Source organism: Carcharodon carcharias, chromosome 2, assembly GCF_017639515.1.
Source record: "Carcharodon carcharias isolate sCarCar2 chromosome 2, sCarCar2.pri, whole genome shotgun sequence".
Classification (NCBI taxonomy): domain Eukaryota; kingdom Metazoa; phylum Chordata; class Chondrichthyes; order Lamniformes; family Lamnidae; genus Carcharodon; species Carcharodon carcharias.
The window spans coordinates 92,063,360-92,087,894 of NC_054468.1; the positions used below are offsets into that span (position 1 = coordinate 92,063,360).

At 43.2% G+C, this 24,535-nt stretch overlaps 2 protein-coding genes across 2 annotated transcripts in view; one reads left to right on the top strand and one right to left on the bottom strand.

Annotated features, from left to right (window-relative positions):
- The window catches only part of LOC121270748 (zinc finger protein DZIP1L-like), a 148,794-nt gene that overhangs the window by 34,888 nt on the left and 89,371 nt on the right, over positions 1–24,535 (bottom strand). The gene's annotated exons all lie outside the window — the stretch shown is intronic.
- On the top strand, positions 3,594–23,626 carry LOC121269387 (claudin-18-like). The gene is made up of 5 exons (XM_041173980.1): positions 3,594–3,813; positions 16,637–16,801; positions 18,499–18,604; positions 20,168–20,278; positions 23,425–23,626. The coding sequence occupies exons 1-5, from the start codon at positions 3,594–3,596 to the stop codon at positions 23,624–23,626; spliced, it is 804 nt and encodes a 267-aa protein (XP_041029914.1).

Below are 24,535 nucleotides of genomic sequence, written 5' to 3' on the forward strand. Positions count from 1 at the left end.
TGCAAAGCGGTCGCCCAGTTTACGTTTGGTCTCTCCAATGTAGAGGAGACCACATTGGGAGCAATGGATGCAGTAGACTAAGTTGGGGGAAATGCAAGTGAAATGCTGCTTCACTTGAAAGGAGTGTTTGGGTCCTTGGACGGTGAGGAGAGAGGAAGTGAAGGGGCAGGTATTGCATTTTTTGCGTGGGCATGGGGTGGTGCCATAGGAGGGGGTTGAGGAGTAGGGGGTGATGGAGGAGTGGACCAGGGTGTCCCGGAGGGAGCGATCCCTACGGAATGCCAATAAGGGGGGTGAAGGGAAGATGTGTTTGGTGGTGGCATCATGCTGGAGTTGGCGGAAATGGCGGAGGATGATCCTTTGAATGCGGAGGCTGGTGGGGTGTTAAGTGAGGACAAGGGGGACTCTATCATGTTTCTGGGAGGGAGGAGAAGGCGTGAGGGCGGATGCGCGGGAGATGGGCCGGACACGGTTGAGGGCCCTGTCAACGACCGTGGGTGGAAAACCTCGGTTAAGGAAGAAGGAGGACATGTCAGAGGAACTGTTTTTGAATGTAGCATCATCGGAACAGATACGACGGAGGCGAAGGAACTGAGAGAATGGGATGGAGTCCTTACAGGAAGCAGGGTGTGAGGAGCTGTAGTCGAGATAGCTGTGGGAGTCGGTGGGTTTGTAATGGATATTGGTGGACAGTCTATCACCAGAGATTGAGACAGAGAGGTCAAGGAAGGGAAGGGAAGTGTCAGAGATGGACCACGTGAAAATGATGGAGGGGTGGAGATTGGAAGCAAAATTAATAAATTTTTCCAAGTCCTGACGAGAGCATGAAGCGGCACCGAAGTAATCATCGATGTACCGGAGAAAGAGTTGTGGAAGGGGGCCGGAGTAGGACTGCAACAAGGAATGTTCCACATACCCCATAAAGAGACAGGCATAGCTGGGGCCCATGCGGGCCCCTTCCACAACTCTTTCTCCGGTACATCGATGATTACTTCGGTGCCGCTTCATGCTCTCGTCAGGACTTGGAAAAATTTATTAATTTTGCTTCCAATCTCCACCCCTCCATCATTTTCACGTGGTCCATCTCTGACACTTCCCTTCCCTTCCTTGACCTCTCTGTCTCAATCTCTGGTGATAGACTGTCCACCAATATCCATTACAAACCCACCGACTCCCACAGCTATCTCGACTACAGCTCCTCACACCCTGCTTCCTGTAAGGACTCCATCCCATTCTCTCAGTTCCTTCGCCTCCGTCGTATCTGTTCCGATGATGCTACGTTCAAAAACAGTTCCTCTGACATGTCCTCCTTCTTCCTTAACCGAGGTTTTCCACCCACGGTCGTTGACAGGGCCCTCAACCGTGTCCGGCCCATCTCCCGCGCATCCGCCCTCACGCCTTCTCCTCCCTCCCAGAAACATGATAGGGTCCCCCTTGTCCTCACTTATCACCCCACCAGCCTCCGCATTCAAAGGATCATCCTCCGCCATTTCCGCCAACTCCAGCATGATGCCACCACCAAACACATCTTCCCTTCACCCCCCTTATCGGCATTCCGTAGGGATCGCTCCCTCCGGGACACCCTGGTCCACTCCTCCATCACCCCCTACTCCTCAACCCCCTCCTGTGGCACCACCCCATGCCCACGCAAAAAATGCAATACCTGCCCCTTCACTTCCTCTCTCCTCACCGTCCAAGGACCCAAACACTCCTTTCAAGTGAAGCAGCATTTCACTTGCATTTCCCCCAACTTAGTCTACTGCATCCATTGCTCCCAATGTGGTCTCCTCTACATTGGAGAGACCAAACGTAAACTGGGCGACCGCTTTGCAGAACACCTGCGGTCTGTCCGCAAGAATGACCCAAACCTCCCTGTCGCTTGCCATTTCAACACTCCACCCTGCTCTCTTGCCCACATGTCTGTCCTTGGCTTGCTGCATTGTTCCAGTGAAGCCCAACGCAAACTGGAGGAACAACACCTCATCTTCCGACTAGGGACTTTACAGCCTTCTGGACTGAATACTGAATTCAACAACTTTAGGTCGTAAGCTCCCTCCCCCATCCCCACCCCCTTTCTGTTTCCCCCTTCCCCTTTTTTTTCCAATAAATTATAAAGATTTTCCTTTTCCCACCTATTTCCATTATATAAAAAAAAACCCACTAGAGCTATACCTTGAGTGCCCTACCATCCATTCTTAATTAGCACATTCGTTTAGATAATATCACCAACTTTAATTTTAACACCTATGTGTTCTATTGTACTATTGTCGTTGACATCTTTTGATGATCTGCTTCTATCACTGCTTGTTTGTCCCTATAACCACACCCCCCCCAACCTCCCTCTCTCTATCTCTCCGCCCCCCACACACACACCTTAAACCAGCTTATATTTCAGCTCTTTCTTGGACTCGAACTCAAGTTCTGTTGAAGGGTCATGAGGACTCGAAACGTCAACTCTTTTCTTCTCCGCCGATGCTGCCAGGCCTGCTGAGTTTTTCCAGGTAATTCTTTCTCTGGATTATAGGTCTGGTGACAATACCACTACACTACCCTCAATTTGTAGCCAAATTGGCTACAAACCACAGCAGCCAATTAGTACTTTGCAACATCCAATAATGGTAACAAACTATATGACCAGATTATCAAGTCTAGGAGTGTTAGTTGAGAGACAAATGTTGGTAATGACACCAGAAGAACTGCCCTGATCTTCTTCAAACAGTGCCTTGGGATCTTTTACGCTGTCTACCTGAGGGGCTAGATAGGGTCATGGTTTTTTTAAGGTCTCATTCAAGATATGGTTCCTGCAACAGTGCAGCACTCCCTTTGTGGTGAACTGGTGAGTCAACCTGGATTTTTGACTCAAGTCAATAATACAGGAATCAAACCCCCAAACCTCTGGCTCAGAGGTAAGGGTAAGCCATAATTTTTTTCAATTCATTCACAGCATATGGACTTCGCTGGCTTCACCAGCATTTATTGCCCATCCCTAGTTGCCCTTGAAAAGGTAGTGATGAGCTGCCTTCTTGAACTGCTGCAGTCCTCGTGGTGTAGGTGCACCTACAGTGCTGTTAGGAAGGGAGTTTCAGGAGTTTCACCCAGCGACAGTGAAGGAATGGTAATATATTTCCAAGTCAGGATGGTGTGTGGCTTGGAGGGGAACTTCCAGGTGGTGGTGTTCCCATCTATCTGCTGCCCTTGTCCTTCTAGATGGTAGTGGTTGTGGGTTTAAAAGGTGCTGCCTAAGGAAGCTTTGTGAGTTCCTGCAGTGCACTGTGCATTGACACAATCTTTCAATAATCTATCATAGTTTTGCCCACAAAAGACAAAGTGAGTAAGAGAGCAAAGTTTGCTGGATTTTCCTAATAACAAAAGAAAAGCTACATAGATCAGCAGAATTGGTCTAAGTTTCATCGTCTATCTAATGAAAACAATTTAAACAAACAGGTGACTCACTGATTCGATGCTGACAAGTTTCACAGTCACACTGGTTACGTCTATAGGGAATGCAGGGTACCAAGTCATTTGATCGACAGTGGACCAACTGTTCAGACGTGTTGCATTTGCTTGCCGCTGAGAGACTCGCTGTAAAAACCATGGCTACCACAATGTTCCAGTGCCTGGGCTTCGGCATCTCTACTCTAGGCTTTGCTGGGACCATCGTTGCCACTGCTTTGAACCAATGGAGCACGCAGGACTTGGCCCAGGACCTGGTGACTTCAGTATACAAATACATGGGTCTTTGGAAAATGTGCCTGCAGCAGACATCGGGCTTCACAGAATGTCGCCCCTTTTATACAGTCCTGGGGCTCCCAGGTAGGAGAAGTGGATGAATGCTTTTGGATGTGGGCAGGCAGCGTGAAACAGAGGGGTCTGTCCTGACGACACTTACTTCATTTCTAAAACAAACCATATTGCACTTAAAGTTGTGCATTTACATGTTTTACTAATACAGCTCTGAATATATTCCATCTCTTGCAAGGCATAAAAGTTCTTTAAAACCTCCTTTGTCACAAAGTGGCTCAATTCTTTCAGGTATTTCTTGTCAAAACTGCTTCATGATAAATGTCTGCCATAATCAACTAGGCAAAATATTAAAGGCAAAATGATTAGAGTTACTGAAAGCAAAATTAGATGCAATGATGAGAAAATTAACGTGCTAGAGGAATAGGTTTTAATGGGCAAGTTAATACACTAGAGTAATACACTGGAGGCTTCGATGGCAATGTTAACTTATTAAAGAAATAGACTTCAAGGGGAGATTTACTGTATTCATGGGATGGGTTTCGATGGAAGAATTAATGTACCAGTCGGATAGGTATCGATGGGTGTGTTAATGTACTTAAGGGCTGGGCTGACACGGGAATGTCATTTTAAAGAATGGGCTACAATGGGGGAGTTGCTATGCACAAAAGATTGGTTTTGATGGCGGAGTAATGAACCAAGAGATGGGTTTTGGTGAACAAAACAGCCTTTTCTGAACTCAGATTTTTTTGTATGTGCTAATAGGATAACTACCTTTCTGTTGTAGAGAATCAGTTATGGCTCAGCAGTAGCACTCTGGCTCCTGAGTCAGAAAGTTATAGGTTCAAGCCTCACTCCCAGATTTGAATACATAATCTAGTTTGGCCTCTCAGTGAAGTGCTGAGGGAGGGGAGGCACTGTCTAAGGTCCTGACTTTCAGGTGAGCCATTAAACTGAGATAAAAGCAAAATACTGCGGACGCTGGAACTCTGAAACAGAAACTGCTGGAAAAACTCAGCAGGTCTGGCAGCACCCATAAAGAGAGAAACAGAGCCAACGCCCCTAGTCCTTCCCCAGAGCTCCGACGAAGAGTCATACAGACTCAGGGCGTTGGCTCTGTTACTCTCTCCATGGATGCTGCCAGACCTGCTGAGTTTTTCCAGAATTTTCTGTTTTTGCATCTAACAGAGATTCTATCTGCTCTCTCAAGTGCATGAACAAAGTTCTTCCAGTGTCCAGGTCAACAATTTATACCTCAAGCAACATTGCTAAAATAAATAGATTATCTGATTACTTATCTCATTGCATTTTGTGGATCTTACTGTGCACACGTTTCCCTCCATTACAATAGCTACTACACTTCAAAAGCACTTCATTGGCTGAAAAGGGTTTAAAAAATCCTGATAACATGAAAAGCACTATATAAACATGCGTTCTTTCTTGACTTGGTTGGTTATAGCTGGTACTTTCTGTTTGCAAACTGTTAATCTTGAAAAGTGAGCAAGATATAGAGAACTTAGAAACAGGTGTCGGCCATTCAGCCCCTCAAGCCTATTCCACCACTCAATTAAATCATGGCTGATCTGTTTTTTTTTGTGTTTTCAGTTTCAACTTAATTTTTGCCTCAAGGAGATAACAATCTGAATTTATAACAGTGCCGGAATATGTATGAATATTCTTTATACTGTTTCTAAAATGTTGTTTCGCCATCACGTAATCTATGTGATTTCTATACACATTGCCTGACTTCTCCAAGTGTACAGGATTCCTTTTGGTTGCTAAAAGGCGTTTGCCACCGTCAGATCATTTTCTTGACAAAATTGTATCAGTCCCTCTCCTCTCATCTTGACTGACATGTGCTCCTGATGTTCTTCACAAATTTTAACATTTAAGTGACCATTACAATTACCACAAGCATTGATTTAACTTGATCTTAACACTTCAGGATGTCGCCATAAAATGTGTCTATTTCCTGTGCACCGTGCTCTTGTGTCAGGACAAACTTGTATGACAACCACATCAAAAGGTCTTCCTTCAACCTTAATCATGATCACTCTGAGATTGGCCTGTAATCTTGAACTGATCTCTTGTATCGTATGTTTACTAGGATTTCTACTCCATTTCTATGTTTCTCACTTCCCAAGAAGTAAAGCACATAATTCTTCTTTCCATCTGACCAGATTCGAACCATCTTGCTTCTGCAAGTCCTAACAAATTCACTACAGTATTTACCTGTATGTGGTTAAAAGCAAAATACTGCGGATGCTGGAAATCTGAAATAAAAACAGAAAATGCTGGAAAATCTCTGCAGGTCTGACAGCATCTGTGGAGAGAGAAACAGAGTTAAAGTATGGCTCTGAAGAAGGATCATACAGACTCAAAATGTTAACTCTGTTTCCTTCTCCACAGATGCTGTCAGACCTGCTGAGAGTTTCTAGCATTTTCTGTTTTTATAGCTGTTTGTGGTTAACAAGCTTTCCCACCTGATATAAAGTCCTTATATTCCATGTTCCTATTCCCAAGAAGTTACCTCTTTTATTGAGTGTAACGGCTGCAGAAGCTGATCTCTCTTGAGTTTAGGTCAACCTTGTCTAAAATCTGTTGGTTACTTCACTGGGCAAGGACTTCTCCTTCCCTGCCTCTACTTACAACAGGCTGAGGTGCAGGGGCTCCAACCTCTTCAACTATGACTTTTCTTGATGAACTATCGGGCTTACACTGTGAGGTCCAAGAGTCTTCACAGGTGATTGGCCACATTGCCTTACTAGGCGTCATGACTGTGTCAAAGTCACAGAGTGTTTGAGTACAACAACTTCAAACCATGAACTCTCTCCTCCATCCCCACCCCTTTTTGATGCCCCCCCCTTTTTTCTTATTCATTTTCATTTTATTTATTTATTTATTTTCTCACTTATTTTCATTATTATTATTTTTTAAATTTATTTCCATTTTTATTCATTGTTTTATCCCCAGCTTTTAGCCTTTTCGATCTTTTTTCCCACCACCGCCCCCTCCCCACCCCACCCCAACCCCACTAGGGCCATCTGTCACTTTCCAGTGAGCTTACCCTGGTCCTGCCATTATTACGTTCTGCTTTCCACTCTTAATCTCACCATTAGCATCTCCTTTAGCCAGTACCACCAATACTAACAGCTTTCACCTTTTGACCTTTTGTTTATGACATCTTTCGCTATCTCTCCTTTGCCTCCATCTGGCCTTCTATCCAGCTTCACCTGTTCCACCCCACTTAAACATTATATATTTCACCACATTTCTACTCCCCTTAGCTCTGAAGAGGAGTCACACGGACTCGAAACGTTAACTCTGTCTTTCTCTCCACAGATGCTGTCAGACCTGCTGAGTGTTTCCAGCATTTTTTGTTTTTGTTTCAGATTTCCAGCATCCACAGTATTTTGCCTTTATAAAAGCATTTACATATGCTTCATAGACTAGGAAAAAGCATTTGATTGTGTTTATCGCCAAAAGTTAACGGACATGTTGCTAAAATGTGACATTGACAGTAAAGATGTGAGATTTATCCAGAGCCTGTATTGGGACCAAATAGTGAGCAAAAGGCTAGATGATAGAAAATTGGATATGTTTCAAGTGAAGAGATGGAGTACTACAAGGCTGTGTACTGTTGCCAAGATTATTCAATCTGTACACAGAACAAATATTCAGAGAATCAGAGATACTTCCAGGGATAAAAATTGGAGGCAAGAACATAACAAACGTGCAGTACTCTGACTACACAGAGCTACTTACAGAATCAGAAGCTGCTCTATAAAATATCGTAGATCAAGTAAAATCTAGAAGTTTAGAATATGGATCAAGTATGAATTCCAAAAAGATAAAAAAAATCAATGGTAACTAGAAGGAATACATGAGAAAAAACTAAAGTGAAGATTGAAGTTGATGGCATCACACTGGAACAAGTAGATAAGTTTGTCTACTTAGGACAAGTGATAACAGAAGATGGTAGAGGTGATGCAGAAGTTAGGATAGAGATAGCCAGAAGTAATTTTGTGAACATGAAGGATATGTTAACTACAATAAAACTCTAGCTTATAACAGGAAAAAGCTCAAAAGATTCTACGTTCTATCCACTTTCCTGTCTGTCTCAAAAACCTGGGCAATCAGTAAAGATTTGTGGAATAAAACAGAGGTCTTTGAAATGTGGATGCTAAGACAGATGCTAAAAATTCCACGTACAGACCATAAGACAAATGAAGAGGTGCTTGATATTGCAAAAGCAAAAAGAACTCTGAAAAATGACATCCAGAAAAGGAAATGTCAATATTTTGACCATTTGATCAGAGCTGAAAGGCTACAGAGATCTCTCCTAGAGGGCAAAGTGGTAGGCAGCAAAAAGAGGGGTCGACCTAGGCGTAGTCAGATGACAAATGTCACAGAACAGCCGCAGACGAGCTACAATGGATGTGTGAGGGTGGCTCAAGACATATGCGCGTGGCATACCATGACAGCAGATCTCCTGGTAGGAGTGGCTACAAGCAGCAACAGATCTGTATCTTAACTCCATCTACCCTAGTTCCATAATATCCTTGCCTAACAAAAACCTATCAATCTCAGATTTGAGGTTTTCAATTGATCTTTGAAAGTTTTTTGGAGAAGAGAGTTCCAGATTTCCACTGCTCTTTGTATGAAGAAAAGCCTATAGAAATACTGCAAATTTTAAAATGAGGTATAAAGATTTGTGAGTATGGAAATTGAAACCGATGAACAACTTAGAGAAAAAAGCTAAACATCAGAAATGTCAAAGAGATCAGCAACTCATCACCTTGTCAAGCTGGGTTAAATAGCATCTAATGAAGGCAACAAACATTATAACTGTTCATCTCAAAGCTATTTTCTTATACAGATTATGATATTTATGAAAGAAAAATTTAGCTTAAAGTTCTCTGGAATGGTGCATTCTATTGTGAATGCCACAAGCCTTAGCTAAGTACAACTATTTGTTCTTGTGTCTTTCAAGTATTTTGGGCTCCCAGGTTTAGCCTGAAGCAAGGCTATTGTATTTAAGGGTTAGTAATTTGTCTTGTCCCAGCCCTACTTGAAATACAAGTGTGTTATAAGTGATATGTAAAGAAAGAGCACTCCACAGGGGCAAGACACCCCACTATCACCTTTTGGCTATCCCTCACTAGTGAGGATGATTTGTCTTCCATGAGTCTGAAGATAGCTGATGAGGCCGATTTAGGATCTGCAGACCTTGTGACACATAAGGGGATGTCTGGTCGTGCAGCTTGGGTCATGGTGTGTTCTGTTTGCCTCTTTCGCATTTCCTCTTCATTTTGTCATTGTTGGGTCTCAAAGTGCTCAAATCCTTCCCACAGACTCTGCTGCCATCTGGTTCAGTCCAGGGAGATGGTCTCCCAGGAGTTGATGTCAATGTGGTATTCATGTTGCTTTCAGCACATCCTAGAAGTGCTTCTCCTGTCCTCCTCTGGTGTGTCTGCCCTGACTGAGCTGGGAGAAGACCACCTGCTTTGGGAGCCTAGTATCTGACCTCCGAGCCATATGACCAACCCAACAAAGCTGATGGCACATGGTCTTGATGCTTGTGGTGCTTGCTTGTGAGAGGATACTGATGTTGGTTTGTCTGTCCTCCCAATTACTGTGAAAGATCTTCTGCAGGCAGCATAGATGGTATAGCTCCAGCGCTTAGAGATATCTCCTATAAGTTGCCCATATTTCAGCCCCGCACACTGAGGAAAGGATCATGATCGCATGGTAGTCCGTGAACTTAGTTTCAGTTTTGATGTCGTGATCTTCAAGCACTCACTTCCTCAGGTGGCCAAAGGCCTAATCCATAAAATTTCAAGCAATTCTGGATCTCTTCATCAATGTCAGCCTTCTGTGAAAGATAAATTCCAAGGCACTGGGAGTGTTCCACATTTTCCAGGCATTTATCATGAATCCTAGTCAATGGGACTGGCATGTGTGCATTTGGAGTTTATTGACGGAGGCCTTTGCTCTTCTAAATGCTGAGTGTAAGTCCCATCTTCCCATTTGGCTCAGTGAAAACGTGAATGATTCTCTGGAGATCCATTTCTGACACAGCACTTACCACAGCATCATCAGCGTGTTGGAGCTCAATGAATGAGATCAGGGTGATCTTAGCTTTTGACTGGAGTCATCTGAGATTAAATAGTTTACCATTTCAGACCCCTCTGAGGTTAAGACAGGAGTCAAACAAGGTTTTGTCAGTGCTCCAACTCTTTTTTCAATCTTCCTTGCTGCCGTCCTCCATCTGACGAGAGACAAACTCCCTGCTGGAGTGCAGCTTATTTATCAAACTCATGATTACTTATAATAAGGTGTATCACCAATGTTGTAACATAACCTAATAATACCATGGCAAACCCCAACTGTGACAATAAAAGCAGAAAGTGCTAGAAAAACTCAGCAGGTCTGGCAGCATCTGTGGAGAGAGAAACAGAGTTAACATTTTGAGTCCAATATGATTCTTTTTTGGAACACAACCCTAACATAGTCTGATATTGTGACAAACCCCACCAATTCTGTAACATGCCCTGACCCTGTGACAAATTTGCTAACACTGTGACAAACTATATTGCTGAGACAAACCATTAAGACTGTGACAATCCTGCTAATATTGCAGCAAACCCAACCAATGCTGTAACAAATCTTAGTAAAAGATTGACACACCTCACTAATATTTTGCACTTTCTTCAATGCATAGAAATGCTTTAGTTGAGGAGTCAAGCACACATTAAATATAACACAAGTAGAACAGCAGGCAGGAGAAACTTATATAATTATTCTCAGGGTGTAGGCAATGCTGGCAAAGCTGTATTTATTGCCCATCCCTAGTTACCCAATGGGATTTAAGGATTTACTGCACATCTTAACTAGGCTCAGTAAGGGTGACAAGTTTCCTTTCTTGAAATAGTGAACCAGTTGGGATTTTAACAACAATCCCGCAGCTTTTTTATGGTCAACTTGTTTGTTGCCAGCCCAGAAATTATCAAATTGATTGATTTCTGTTTCACAATGTGTCACAGGGTCTGGATTGCTGATCTAATCCATAACTACTAGGCAACCATAGCTAAGTAATTCGCCATTGAGAGTTGAGAGGTCATGAAATTCACTCCCATGATTAGCGGTCGAGGCCAAAATCAGGTTCAACATTGATGATTAGAAGGGATAGGTGGGATGAAGGAAAAGTGGTCAAAGGAATCCAGCAACAGAGTGGGCAGACGCAACTAGAATCATAATATAAAAGCAAAATACTGTGGATGTTGGAAATCTGAAATAAAAACAGAAAATGCTGGAAAAACTAAGCAGGTCTGGCAGCATCTGTGGAGAGAGAAACAGAGTTAACGTTGCGAGTCCGTATGGCTCTTCCTCAGAGCAAAAGAGAAGTAGAAATGTGATGGATTTTATACTGTTTAAGAGGGGGTTGAGCAGGTGGAGCAAAATAGAAAGTCAGAGGTAAGTGGGAAATCAGGAGAGATTGACAAAGGTGTCATGGACACAAGACAAATGGAGTGTTAATGGTAGTGTTAAAGAAGGTGCTGATAGTGGCATAAAGATAAGATAGCAATGTTAATAGCCGAACAAGGGTCAGCACTCTGAAAGCAAAACATAGAATCAGCACTCTGAAAGCAAAACATAGAAACAACAAGTGACAAGTGTGGGGTGCGGTGGGGTGCGGTGGGGGGCGGGGGTGCGGTTGGGGGAAAAGGATCTAAAAAAGGATAAAATAAAGAAAAATATAATAATCAAATATATATAAATAAAAAATGAACAAATAAATAAAAATAAATTTAAAAAGGAAAATAAGTAAAAATCCATCTTTACCCTTTTTTAATCCAATTTTTATATTTTCACTTTTGTTTTCTATTCATTTTTATTTATTCATTTTTTATTTTTATGTTTTTATTTTTCTTTATCCTTTTTTTAATCCTTTTTCCTCAACTCCCCCCTAACAAGCCCATCTGTCATTTGTTTCTATGTTTTTCTTTCACAGAGTGCTGACCCTTGTTCTGCTATTAACACATTCTATCTTATCTTTATGCCACTATCAGCACCTTCTTTAGTCTTTAACACTACCATTAACACTCCCTTTGCTTTGTCTTGTGTCTATGTCATCTTTGTCAATCTCTCTTGAGCTTCCACCTACCCCTGACCACCTATTTTGCTCACCTGATCCACCCCCTCTTAAACAGTATAATACCCATCACCTTTCTACTTCTCTTTAGTTCTAAAGAGGTCATACGGACTCAAAATGTTAACTCTGTTTCTCTCTCCACAGATGCTGCCAGACCTGCTGAGCTTTCCAGCATTTTCTGTGATTAGAATGAATTGTTTGCATAAAGGGTAAAAGCCAACAAGGGTTTGTTGGGCAAAGTGGCCCATTTCCTTGTTCCAACTTTGACTTCCCTTCAAAACTGCAACAATCCCTACAAATTCTATGACACATCCTATTAATACTGCACAAACCTACTAATACTGTGACACACATTGTTAATCCAGTAGTACACCCCTCTAATCCTGTGACATCTCCTGCTAACACCACAACAAACCTTACTAATACTAGAACATACACCTTGACTGAAATGGAAGCACTGTTTGAGTTTCGCTAGGGCAAGCGTTTAACAAAGTATCGTTAAGAGAATGAGGGCTTCATATTGCCAACGTCAGCAGCGAATTATTGAGCACACATAAGACTTCAGCTGACCTTGGCCATTCTTTGTAGCCTAGACAAAAGAATTTATATTGACATAGCCCCGTACACATGACAAAATATTTGCAGTGCTGAACAGAGGGCAGATTGGTGACTGGGAGCAGGGGAGAAATGAACTAAGTTGTCCTCAGATATAAAAATAATCAATGGCTTTTGTACAAGCTCATCACCTCTATCCATTAGCTATTTTACAAACCTTCTGTAAATTCTGGGTTCCTCCAACTATGGCCTCTTGTGCTCCCACCAGCAGCCCCCCGCCACCCCATCCTACACTCTATCACTGGCAGCTGTGCATTCAGCATTTAGGCCCTAATCTCTAAAATTCCCTTCCTAAACTCCTCTGCCTCTCTGGCCTCCTTTAAGTCATGCCTTAAAACTTACCTCTTTGATCAAGCTTTTGGCCACTTGGCTTAGTATCTCCTTCTTTAGCTCGGTATAAATATTTGTCTGACTACACTCCTGTGAAGCCCCTCGGAACATTTTACTACATTAAAGGTGTTACATTAATGCAAGCTGGTGTTGTAATCGACACGCCAAGGTATAAAATCTACAAAGTATATTTTTTTAAACTTAGTATAGGGATGCAGTAAAGTTATAATTTTGATACATACCCAGACAATTAGAGAATATCAACATGAACTTATGTCACAGACTCACCTGGATGATGGCATTATGGTTGATAATGGATGGTATTGAGTACAAAGAGACACAGCAGCAGGAAACTATCCCATCACATTGGATGTACCTCTCGTATGCTATGTACAAGGTCTGATTTCCTGAATGCGCCCAGCAGGGAGCTTCATTTGCCAACTCCACATGTGCTCCTATTTTCCATCTATTCGGAAAACCAGCCTCATGATGTAAAGTAGCAAATGTTCATGTAAGCCTGATTTTGTCTCCAGCCATTTGCAATGAAAATTAAACCATTGAAACAATGCCTTGGGACAACAGCAGGAGTCAACACTAGTTTTTACTCATAACCTGCACCTGCAGAAAATGACATCTTATGCTTTTTGACTGGCCTTCAACTCCCTGATACAAAATGCCATGGTTGGGGTTGGGTTAAACCCCTAAACTCTCCAATTGTGATTAGAAAGAAAAATCCCTAAAACCTGTCTTATGATTTCAATTGGTTCACTTCTCTGGTGGTATTGTAGGCATGTGAACAGCTCAGTGCAATGTAATGCCACAGGGACCAGAAGGAATCTAGCTCCAGGTGATATCTTTACTTGCCTCAGCTGATGGGGAAGGAACAATACAAAATGGCATAGCATTCCTGATCAGGGAAGAGGAGAAGGTCAGCCAAAATCCCATATGTATTGGCAGTTCAATGGCTCCAGCTGAAAAGTATTTTTTAATATACTTTTACATGGGATGTGGGTGTTGCTGGCAAGGCCAGCATTTGTTGCTCATCCCTAATTCCACTTAAAAAGGTGCTGATGAGCTGCCTTCTTGACATGCTGCAGTCCAGGTGGTGTTGGTACATCCACGGTGCTGGTATAGGAAGAGAGTTCCAGGATTTTGATCCAATGACAGTGAAGGAACAACGATATACTTCCAAGTCAGGATGGTGAGTAACTTGGAGGGGAACTTGCAGGTGGTAGTGTTCCCATACATCTGCTGCCCCTGTCCTTCTAAAGGCCAAGTTTAAAGACCATGTAAGCAGACAAGATTGGGCTAGGCTATGCTAGCTTCCCTGGCCAAGTTACCCACGGTCAATTGCTGTCCAGCCTAACACAACGAAGGATGCCCAATTGGGCAATATACTAGGGGCTGCCTGTGATATGTGTAATATGCTGGTGCCACCAACTGCCTAGACTCTCACATTGAGAACCAGCCATATGAACTCAGATCTAAATGCAGTATTAATTATGCTTGCAGTCATCCTACATCAGGTGTTGCTGGAATAGTGCAAATCCACCTCTGGGACTGTGTTCTGACACAACTTGCTTAAGCATTTCATCTGAAAGATGGTACCTCCGACAGCTTGGCGCTCCTTCAGTACTGCAATGACATGTCAGTCTAAATTGTGTGCTTGAGTCTCAGGAGTTATCTGCTATATTAGTAGGCACAGTGCATAAGGGCCCTAAAAATTAAACTACCCTACAGAGGATCAGGTTGTCTCCCTTGATGGCACTCTCACATCTGAGTCAGAAAGTCGAGTTAAAAGTCCCATTCCAGGCCTAGAGCACAGAATCAACACTGACACTTTAGTAAAGAGATGCTGTGTTGTTCAAAGTGCCATAATTCCATTGAGACATTAAATTGAGGCCCTTTATGCCTGTTCTGGTGATTTTGGCACTGATCAAAGGGGAGCAGGGAATTCTCCTGGTGTCGCAGTCACTATCAATCTCTCAACCAACATCACCAAGAACAAATTCACTGGTAATTCATCTCATTTGCCACAGGGCCTTGCCATGTGCAAACTGGCTGCTGTGTTTGCCTATATAACAATGATGCCAGTACTTCAGTAGGTAAATCAATAGTCAGTAAGTGCTCTGAGTATGTCCTAAGGTGCCACACAAGTACTAGTACCATGGAAAACACTTTGAGAGTTAATTAGCATAACCATGAATTGCTTCAGCAATATCCCCCTTTCTCTCCAGAAAGGCATCCAATTGTCCCCTGAACCCATTCAGTGCAATGGTTCTCTGCTAAACTCTATTACCACTTGAGAGATATAGATCTCCCTTGGTTGTAACACTCTAGTGTTTAAATTGATATTTGAATATATAGCGAATATACTGATCTGCACAATCCACAAAACAAGCATGCTCCATGATCAGTAACCTGACCATATAGAGCGCCTTTACCATAATAAATGGAAAGAAGCTTGTCCAGCCAAAGCGGTAAAAGTCAGATGGAAAGCCTGATGGAAAAGATGGGTTTTGAAAAGGCTTTTGGAAAAGGATAAAAAATCTGGAGCAGTAATGGGGCTCAGGGAGGGTGACCCATGGAATGGAATTAAGGTACTAAGGGTTCCACCATCACCAACAGGGTAAAAGAAGGGGGGGAAATGTACAGGCCAGCATCACAGGACTGCAAGATGTGAGAAAGACATGAGGAAGTTGCAATGATGTGATGGGCAATGATTGTGGTGGTATCTGATTATATGAAAGAGAGGTTCTACTATAAATATAGCCCAAACCCAAGCAATACTCCAGAGTGTCCATCTACTCTCTCCTCTCTGCTATTCAATCCTGCCTGGCTCCTGCCTTCTAGATAACACTCCCCTCAGTCACTTTACACTGCAAGTGTGAAAGGATTTTGCAAAGCACGCCTGCCTGCTCAGGGCCCTGCCTGATGTTAGTCTGTGTTGGAAACTGGGCAAGAATATTGTGACCCCAATTCATGATCCATGGTTGCTGCTAGTGAAACTTCACATTGGTAACAGGTGGTTACAAAATTCCTACTATATAACACTATAGAACACAAAATGCACTCGTGGGATGCAGACATTTCTAGTATGGCTGCACTTATTATCCAAACATAGCTGCCCGCAGAAAGTAGTGATGGATCTCTCTTTTAACCACTGTCATCCTCGTGCCAGTGGTACCCCTAAGTGGTGGGGAATTCCAGGATCTCAATCCAGCGACAATAGGAAATGGCATGATAGGGCCCGAGGCAGGATAGTGTGAGATTTGAAGGGGAACGTGGAGATAATTGTATTCCCGTGACATCGCTGCCTTTGTCCTCTGAAATTGTGAGCAGTCATACAGGCCTCCTGACTGAGATCCATTAACTCAGCATGGCCCATACAGTGAACCTGGGCTCTCCCTGATCTGAATAAGTCAGCAACACAAAAGGGCAGTGTGTTTACGTACTGAGTCATTTCAAAAACAGAGGGGATGAAATTGGGCATGGGTGCAAAATGGTGGAATTAAGTCAGCTTCCTGTTATACACTCTGGCCCACATTCAACCCCTTTGACTAATCAGGCATGTGACGTGATGCGCAAAAATGGTGATTTGCACCTCCTCCCTTATCCAGTTTCAACTCCCCATGATTCCTTTGTCCGCTGTTGCAACTCTGCTGGACTAGCTGTTTCACTGCACACTCACTTCCACCAGGTAAGCCATCAGGGACACAGTGAAAGGTTGAAGGGCAATGTTTGAAGCACGCTATACTTGTTAGGTGGACTAACACCTGTACTTCCTGCCGACAGCCATGCTCCAGGCAGTTCGCGCACTGATGATTGTCGCCATCGTGCTCGGGTTGATTGGCTCGGGAGTCTCCATCCTGGCCCTCAAGTGCATTCGACTGGGAACAATGGATGACGCTTCAAAGGCCAACTTAACGCTCACATCTGGGATCCTGTTCATCGTCGCAGGTACAGCTCACCACCAGGAGTTTTAAACACATTTGAAGGGAGAGCCTTCATCGTGTATTGGGCAATTGCAAGCACACACTGTTTCTCATCCTCCATATCCCACAGGTCATAGACAATGAGTCAATCAACCTTTCCAGGTTTAATCCCTTTAGAGGCGGTCAGTAGACCTCAGTCTCTTTCTACCAGTTCAAAGAGGTGTGAATTTCTATCTCCCTGGGAGATGATGGGGTTTAGTCACACTGGAATCGCCAGCTCCGCAATATTGCACCTTAACAGACAACATCAAGTGGTGCCGGGGTATTCACCTGTGGAGGACATCATAGCTGTGCCCAATCCTACCCTTAACCACACAATCTTTTTTTTCTGGCAATGGAGACAGCAGTGACCAGTGATCAGAAATTAGATTCCTTGCTGATTTATGTTCCCCTCTCCTACAGCCCATGGGGGTAATTGTCATCCTGAAGCTGGAGCTTTGCCCAGCCTAAGATCAGTTAGAGTGAGTGGAGCCTGGTAAACGAGCCTGTCTGTGGCATTAGTATTCCTCATGATAAATGTTTTCACCACCTAGGGGGCATGAACATAAAAATTAGCAGCAGGAGTAGGCCACTCGGCCCCTCGAGCCTGCTCCACCGTTCAATAAGATCATAGCTGACCTGATTGCAATCTCAACTCCACATTCCCACCTACCCCGATAACCTATATGAACATACGAATTGGGAGCTCTGTGATATTCTGATGTTTCAACAGAGGCAATGCCCATCTGGTTTTGGCTTGGACCATCTATTCCTTGCCTGTGTTGTCCAGAGTATAGCCAGCGAGTTCCAGGCTTTCTCCTCGATTTCTCAGTATAATCCAAGGACACTGAGAACCTTAATAACCAATGGCTGTTCAACAGGTAAAAACCAATAGAAGTCAAACCATAACACATCCCCCACTCTGCCCGTCCCCCACAATGCCACTATCGTGCCCTCTGCCTAGTATTGGACTTGGCAACAGATGACAAATTTATGAAGTACATGTGAAAACAAGTCAAAATGAAAGTGTCATTAATGAGTATGATAAACTTTAGAGCTACAGGGCTGCATTGGGTTTGTTAATGAAAGTCTCCCCTCTACTGGCTGATGAATGCTAGTCAGCAGCATAAATCTTTCCCTAACACAGCACAAGTCAACCATCATACAAAGTGCAGTCACAAGGGCCCTAGTGTAGGTGACATTGTCAGATGTGCTCTTCTGATGGGGTGGCAGGTGGAAGGGAGAGTGTAGAGGGAGCTGACTATAACTGTGCCTGACAAGGCTGCACTTGATGCTCACTGCAGCTGACTGAAATAGGTAAATGTCTTATTCCCCAGGGCAAATATCACTTATTTTGATGAGCACAAAAATACCCCCCCAGAAATAAAAAATTTTATTTGAATCATTTTGGATTTTGAACACCTCTATTAAGTCTCCCATCAATCTTTTACGCTCTAAGGAGAACAAACCCAGCTTCTCCAGTCTCTCCACATAACTGAAGTCCCCTCATCCCTGGTACCATTCTGGTAAATCTTCTCTGCACCGTCTCCAAGGCCTTGCCATCCTTCCTGAAGTGTGGTGCCCAGAATGGGACACAATACTCCAGCTGAAGCCCAACAAATAACTGGTAAAGGCTTACTTCTGCTCCCCTTCAGCTAACACTTTTTGTTTAAACCTGGACAGGGGTCTGCTGCATAGCTGGAGTATCAGTCTACGGAAACATGTTGGTGACAGACTTCTGGCAGGCGAACATTTCGATTATTGGGGGTCAAGGGTCAGTTCAGCAGAGGTAAGACTCAAGGATATAGCGCAAGAACTGGAAACTCTTTGTGTGACTAGTTTTCGTTGTTCTTTTTCCCTAGATTCAAAAAAGGGAAGAATTTGCATTTATATAACACCTTTCACATCCTCAGGAAGATCTAAAATGCTTCACGGTCACTGAAATGTGGTCACTGTTGGCAAACTTGACAGAAGAGTCCCACAAACAGCAATGAAATGATTGAGCAGTTCATCTGCTTTTCAGTGACGTTGGTTAAGGTATATGTATTGGCCAAGAGATGGGGGAGAACTCCAATGCTTTTCTGGAATGTTCTTTACATCCACATAAGAGGAAATGTAGTTTTAACCCTTCATTGAAACGACGGCACCTCCACTGGTGGAGTGCTCCCTTTGACAGCCCGGCTTATGGGCTCAACTCATTGTTGTCCAACATCTATAACAATAACAAGCATGGATTCAGAAAAGGCCATTTGCTTCTCCCGCCCCCTCCCCACCCTCCCCCAAAGAATCATATACAATTTATGGCATTAGAGTCTTAGCCCCTCTACTATAGGTCCTAAGAGAAGCAACCAAAGGTAATGGACATAAAGTTCTCTGACATTTCTGCCCAACTCCCTCAGGGTAACCAAGCAAAGCTCCAAAATACTAACTCAACCTTACAAACCACATTTGGTTCAACAATGGCTCAATGAATTCCACGGAGGACCCAACAGCACAGGGCCCATTGTGTTCTGGAGAACAACAACACATCTCCATCTAAGCCTTCATCTTGAAAGCAACAATTTCTTTGTCAAACAATTGTCTATACAGCACTTTTGTTAATGGGTTGGTCAACATACCACTAATTGCTTGCGTTGGAAGCCTGTTCCAGAGCCTAACGTGGTGGATGAGAAAGAAATTTATTCTAATCTCAATGCAAAGCTTGTTCATCTGTTACTTGTAATCACAGCCTAATTTGAATAGGACAAATATCCACACCCCTATTCCTTTTATAGAGTGTACAGTCCCCAGGTGTGCAGTGAGTACACTGAATGTGGAGGCATTAGAAAGGGGACGGAGAAGATGTCCCAGAATGGTTCCAGGAATGTTCAGTTACGTCGACAGATTGGAGGAGCTAGGGTTGTTCTCCTTGGAGAAAGTTGGGAGGAGATTTGATGGAGGTGTTCAAAACCAGGAGGGGTCTGGACAGCAAGGATAAAGAGAAATGGTTCCCAATTGGTGGAAGGGTTGAGAACCAGAAAGCAGTGATTTAAGGTGAATAGCAAAAGAACCAAACACAACATCAGGTCAGACCTTTTTTTAATCCAGTGAGTGCTAAGGATTGGGAATGCACTGCCTGACAGTGTGGTGAAGGTTCAGTTGTGCCTTTCAAAAGTAAATAACATAATTATCTGAAGAGAAAAAAATTGCAGGGCTATGGGAAAGGAGTGGAGAGGGGAACTAGCTGAATTGCTCTTGCAGAGAGCCTGCATGGACATGAAATGTCGAAAGACCCCATTCTATGCTGTAACTATTCTATGATTTTATAATGTGGCAATAGTTTTTGGACAAACAAGGTCATTGTTCTCTACAGGTTCTCGCTTGGTGCTGCCTTGTTTGTGGGCTGGGTGTCTGGAGGCCTACTAGTTATCGGCGGGATAGTGATGTGCATCGCGTGTACAGGTTTGGTACCTGGGGAGGCTCGGTGAGTAACTGGGTGTTCAGAATACAGCTATAAATTAAAGAGAGGGAAATCAATGGTCATTAATGTCAATCATCACTCAAATCTACAATACAAGGCACAGGAACTTCTATAGTCTCCACTTGTTCTGCCTCAAGATTTTCCTGACTTTCTTGAGATGTTCTGAGTGGAGCATTTGCAGCACAAAGAGGGATCCAAACATCAAAGCTAACCATTTGTAGTCCATATTCTCTCTTTCATTGTTTCAACTTCCTTTTCTCAGTTTGTTCTGCTGAGCGCAGGGAAAACATCACTAAGATCAAATAAGAATTATTTTCAAAGGATTTTCCAAATGCACACTACCATTGATAGTGTTCCTTTCATGTTTCTTCTGAGTCAAGTGTGTTGCCCTCTACATCTTTACTATATTAACACTAAGACTCAAAAGCAGCCTGCTTGATGGCACCTTAATCATTCATTCTTTCCACCAACCATGCACAGTGGCAATAGTGTGTACCATCTACAAGATGCACTGCAGAAACTCGCCAAGCCTCCTTCGACTGCACCTTCCAAACCTGAGTCCTCTACCATCTAGAAGAACAAAGGCAACAGGCACATGGGAACACCACCACCTGGAAGTTCCCCTCCAATTCACACACCGTCCTGACTTGGAAATATATCGCCGTTCCTTCACTGTCGCTGGGTCAAAATCCTGGAACTCCTTTCCTAACAGCACTGTGGTTGTACTTACACCACAAGGATTGCAATGGTTCAAGAAAGCAGCTCATCACCATCTGCTCAGAGGGCAATTAGGGGTAGGAAATAAATGCTGACCTAGCCAGTGACTCCAGCATCCAATGAAAGAATTTTAAAAAAGGGTGGAACTCCAAAATGTCAGAACTCCCATGTCTTTTCTTCCTTCCACAATTTATTGACTTTTAAAATCCAAGGTCCCTTTAATCATCTGCCCTCCTCTTTTCAACTCTGCTAGCATCCTGCTCTAAGTATCTTGTTCCTTAGAATTTTCAACATACTTAGCCCCTCAAGCTTCTTCCATGCCATTCAGCAAGATCATGGCTAATCTGTGACTAAACTCCCTGTACCCACCTTTGCCTCATATCCCTCAACATTTTTGGTTCACAAAAATCAACAATAAGAGTAAACATAAATAGCAGCAGTGTGACATTCAACAATTATCTCATTGCTTTCCCTATCGCTATTTTCTCCACCAACATTGTCTGAATGGTGTATGTTGATAATATTATTTGCAAGAACTAGCTGGGAGGAGATACTGTGCTTGAGCACATAAAGAAATCAAGTTAATAGGAGCAGAGATACACTTAGCAACTAGGATGCTCATAGAATTTAATATAGTGCAGAAGGAAGCCATTTGGCCCATTGCATCTGTGCTGAGTCTCTGAATGAGACATCCACAAATAGGCCCATATGCCCTTTGAACTGGAGAAGGCTCAGGAGTCATGTATCTCAGGGGCCAATGCTGGTACACTTGCAGGTGATTTGGATATGGGTTTAAGAAGCACAATCTCAGAACTTGCTAACTATGTACAACTAGAAGTTATGCTCAAGCCTTCAGTGGCCCTGGAACCCACAACCCTCCGGCTCAGACATGAGACAACTGAGACAAGAAACGGAGCAATGGGGAGACAACAGGATTGGCTATGGATGTTCCAACAATGAGCCAGCACAAAGTTGCCCAGTCAAATGACCTCCTTCTGTGCTGTCACAAAAAAATGATCCATTTCTCTTTTAAAAGGCAACATTATGGATTCTGCTTCCGCCACTGTCTCTGCTATCTCCCATGGTCTGTCAACGCTTTATGTAAAATCATTTCTTCCAACCTCTCCTCTCCTTCTCTTTGGCAATGCTCCTAAAGTTTTATTCTCTGGTCACCAATGCACAACCTGACTTATCAAAATCTTTCAGAACTTTGAACAACAATATTACACCTCCTCTTAACCCCCTTTGCTCCAATGAAAATAACCCCAGTTTTTCCAATCTCTTTTCACAATTGAAACCTCTAATCCACAGTGGTGAATCTCCTCAAAACCTCTCCATGCTCTTGATTTCCTTCTTTCCTAACATAAGGTGCCAAAAATATCTTAACTTCTGTATTCCACACCCGTATTTGTAAAAGGTAGGATCCTATTTGCTTTTTCTTCAAAAATAGCTTTATCAACCTGTCCTCTCACTTTCAAAGATCAGAGTATCTGAGTCTCTCAGCTTCTCAAATATGTTTAAGTTTGATCAGTTAGTGCAAACTCCAAAATGTACCACCTCTTGTTCATCCACATTATATTTCATTTCAAATCTATCTGCCCATTTTATTAACCTGTCCAGGTCCTCCTGAAGTCACTTACACTAACTGTTCACAGGAAACCATGCTCCCCAAGTTAAGAGTCCAATTGTGTGAAGGAGATGGATTAACATCAGTACAGATACAGTCAGACACACGGGCTTGGCCTAAATAGCCAAGTGGTTATGGTACTGGGCTTGTAATCCCAAGATCAAGAGTTCAAATCTCACAATGGCAAACTATGAAACAATGTAACTTCATCTGAAACAGATGGAAACGTGTTTGTACTTGAAAGAGTTACAGTCAGACACACAGGGTACTAGGGGAGAGAGGTTACTGAGTGACACTATGAGGAAGTTGGATTAACATCAGTAGAGATAGTCAGTAACACAAGATGCTGACTATGTACACAAGCTGAAAAGGATGCAAACCCACATCAATTAATATAAGTATCCCAGGTTCAATCCCTTAATCAAGTGACCACAGATAAAAAGGCATTTGGAGCCCTCCAATTAGCCTCAACACCTTTGGGCTACCCAGTTGGCAAATCAGCCTTATTAGTCCTGTTGACTGCACAGTGGTCCTGTTGGAGCCTTCACAGGCACAGACACTATCTGGAAACAGGAATGAGGTCAGCTCTGATGCCTTACCCCATGAAGGAATCTACATATGTAGGGAGAATGGTTGCTTAGGTGAAATGCTAGTGGTAGGAGGGGGTGAGAGTAAACTGGAGGGGGTGAAACAGGACATGAGAACTTAATTGAGGTTGAGTTTTGGATTTAACAATGCTCAGAGCTTCAAGAGAAGCAAATATCAGAAAGAGCTGCCTATTAAAACAGGTCATCATTTTGTTCAGGTACAATTCCACCATCTACAAAGTCCCAAGCCGCGGGGTTCCCTACAAGACAGGCTACAAAGCCAGCACACACTATGACACAGAAATGACCCACGTTAAGAAGAACTATCCTGATGACATTGAGTCGAAGAAGTCCATGTACAATCGAAGCGCGAATGAGGACTTCAAACAAGGCACATCCACGAAATACGATTACGTGTAAACTTGCTGGTTTCATCACAGCAACCTCAGGGTGAGATTCTGAAGTGCAGCCCGGATTTCATTTCTTAAACATTATTCTGGGATACATTTGTGCAACTCATGTTCCTAACCAGTCACTCTTCCACATAGATTAGATGTTAATAAGGATGACCAGTCAGAATCTTATAAGGTGCAAGCAATTGATATGAGTGACAGGCCCCAGCCCAATTACTACAGTGACTGCGCATGAGAGGGGCATTCAAAATCCAACTTCAGCGGGGGTTCAAAGTGGACAACAGGACAACAGCTGCCCATCAATGCAGAGAAAAATTAGGTAGAGCGTATAATGTGCAGACAAACACACTACTGCCCTTTTGTTCCCCCACTGAAGTTGAATTTTACTCCCATGGTCACCAGCCCAAGTCTGAATTCCGCCCTGACCAACATACTCACTCATATCTCCCAACGCAGGGAGTAGGAATGTCCCTGAACAATTCTAATGCATCCTTAAGTACCATGATATGGAAGCTAGAAATTAGACAGAACTTTTCACACCCAAAGGATATGGGATGTGGTCTCAGTAACCATTGGAGCAGGCAGAATAAATGGGTTCAAGAAACAACAGGGTGGGGGATAAGGAACATGCTGAGCGGCAGATAAGTGGGAATGATTTAACCAAAAAAGGTTGGAATTATTGGACTAAACCAGTTCCTCCCGTTCCTCTGTTCTGTCAGCGCAGTGAGCAACTGCCATTAATTGGTGTCAATGCAGAGCCTGGACTGTTTCACCTTCTCAAACTGGATAGTGCCCAGAGCAGCAGGTTGGAAAGGAATGAGGTGGAAAAGTAAACATTGAAAGCTTTAAAGAACTATCAATGTCTCCAAGCTGTCAAGTTTTTAACCTTCACTGTGTAAACATTGAACAGGCGAAT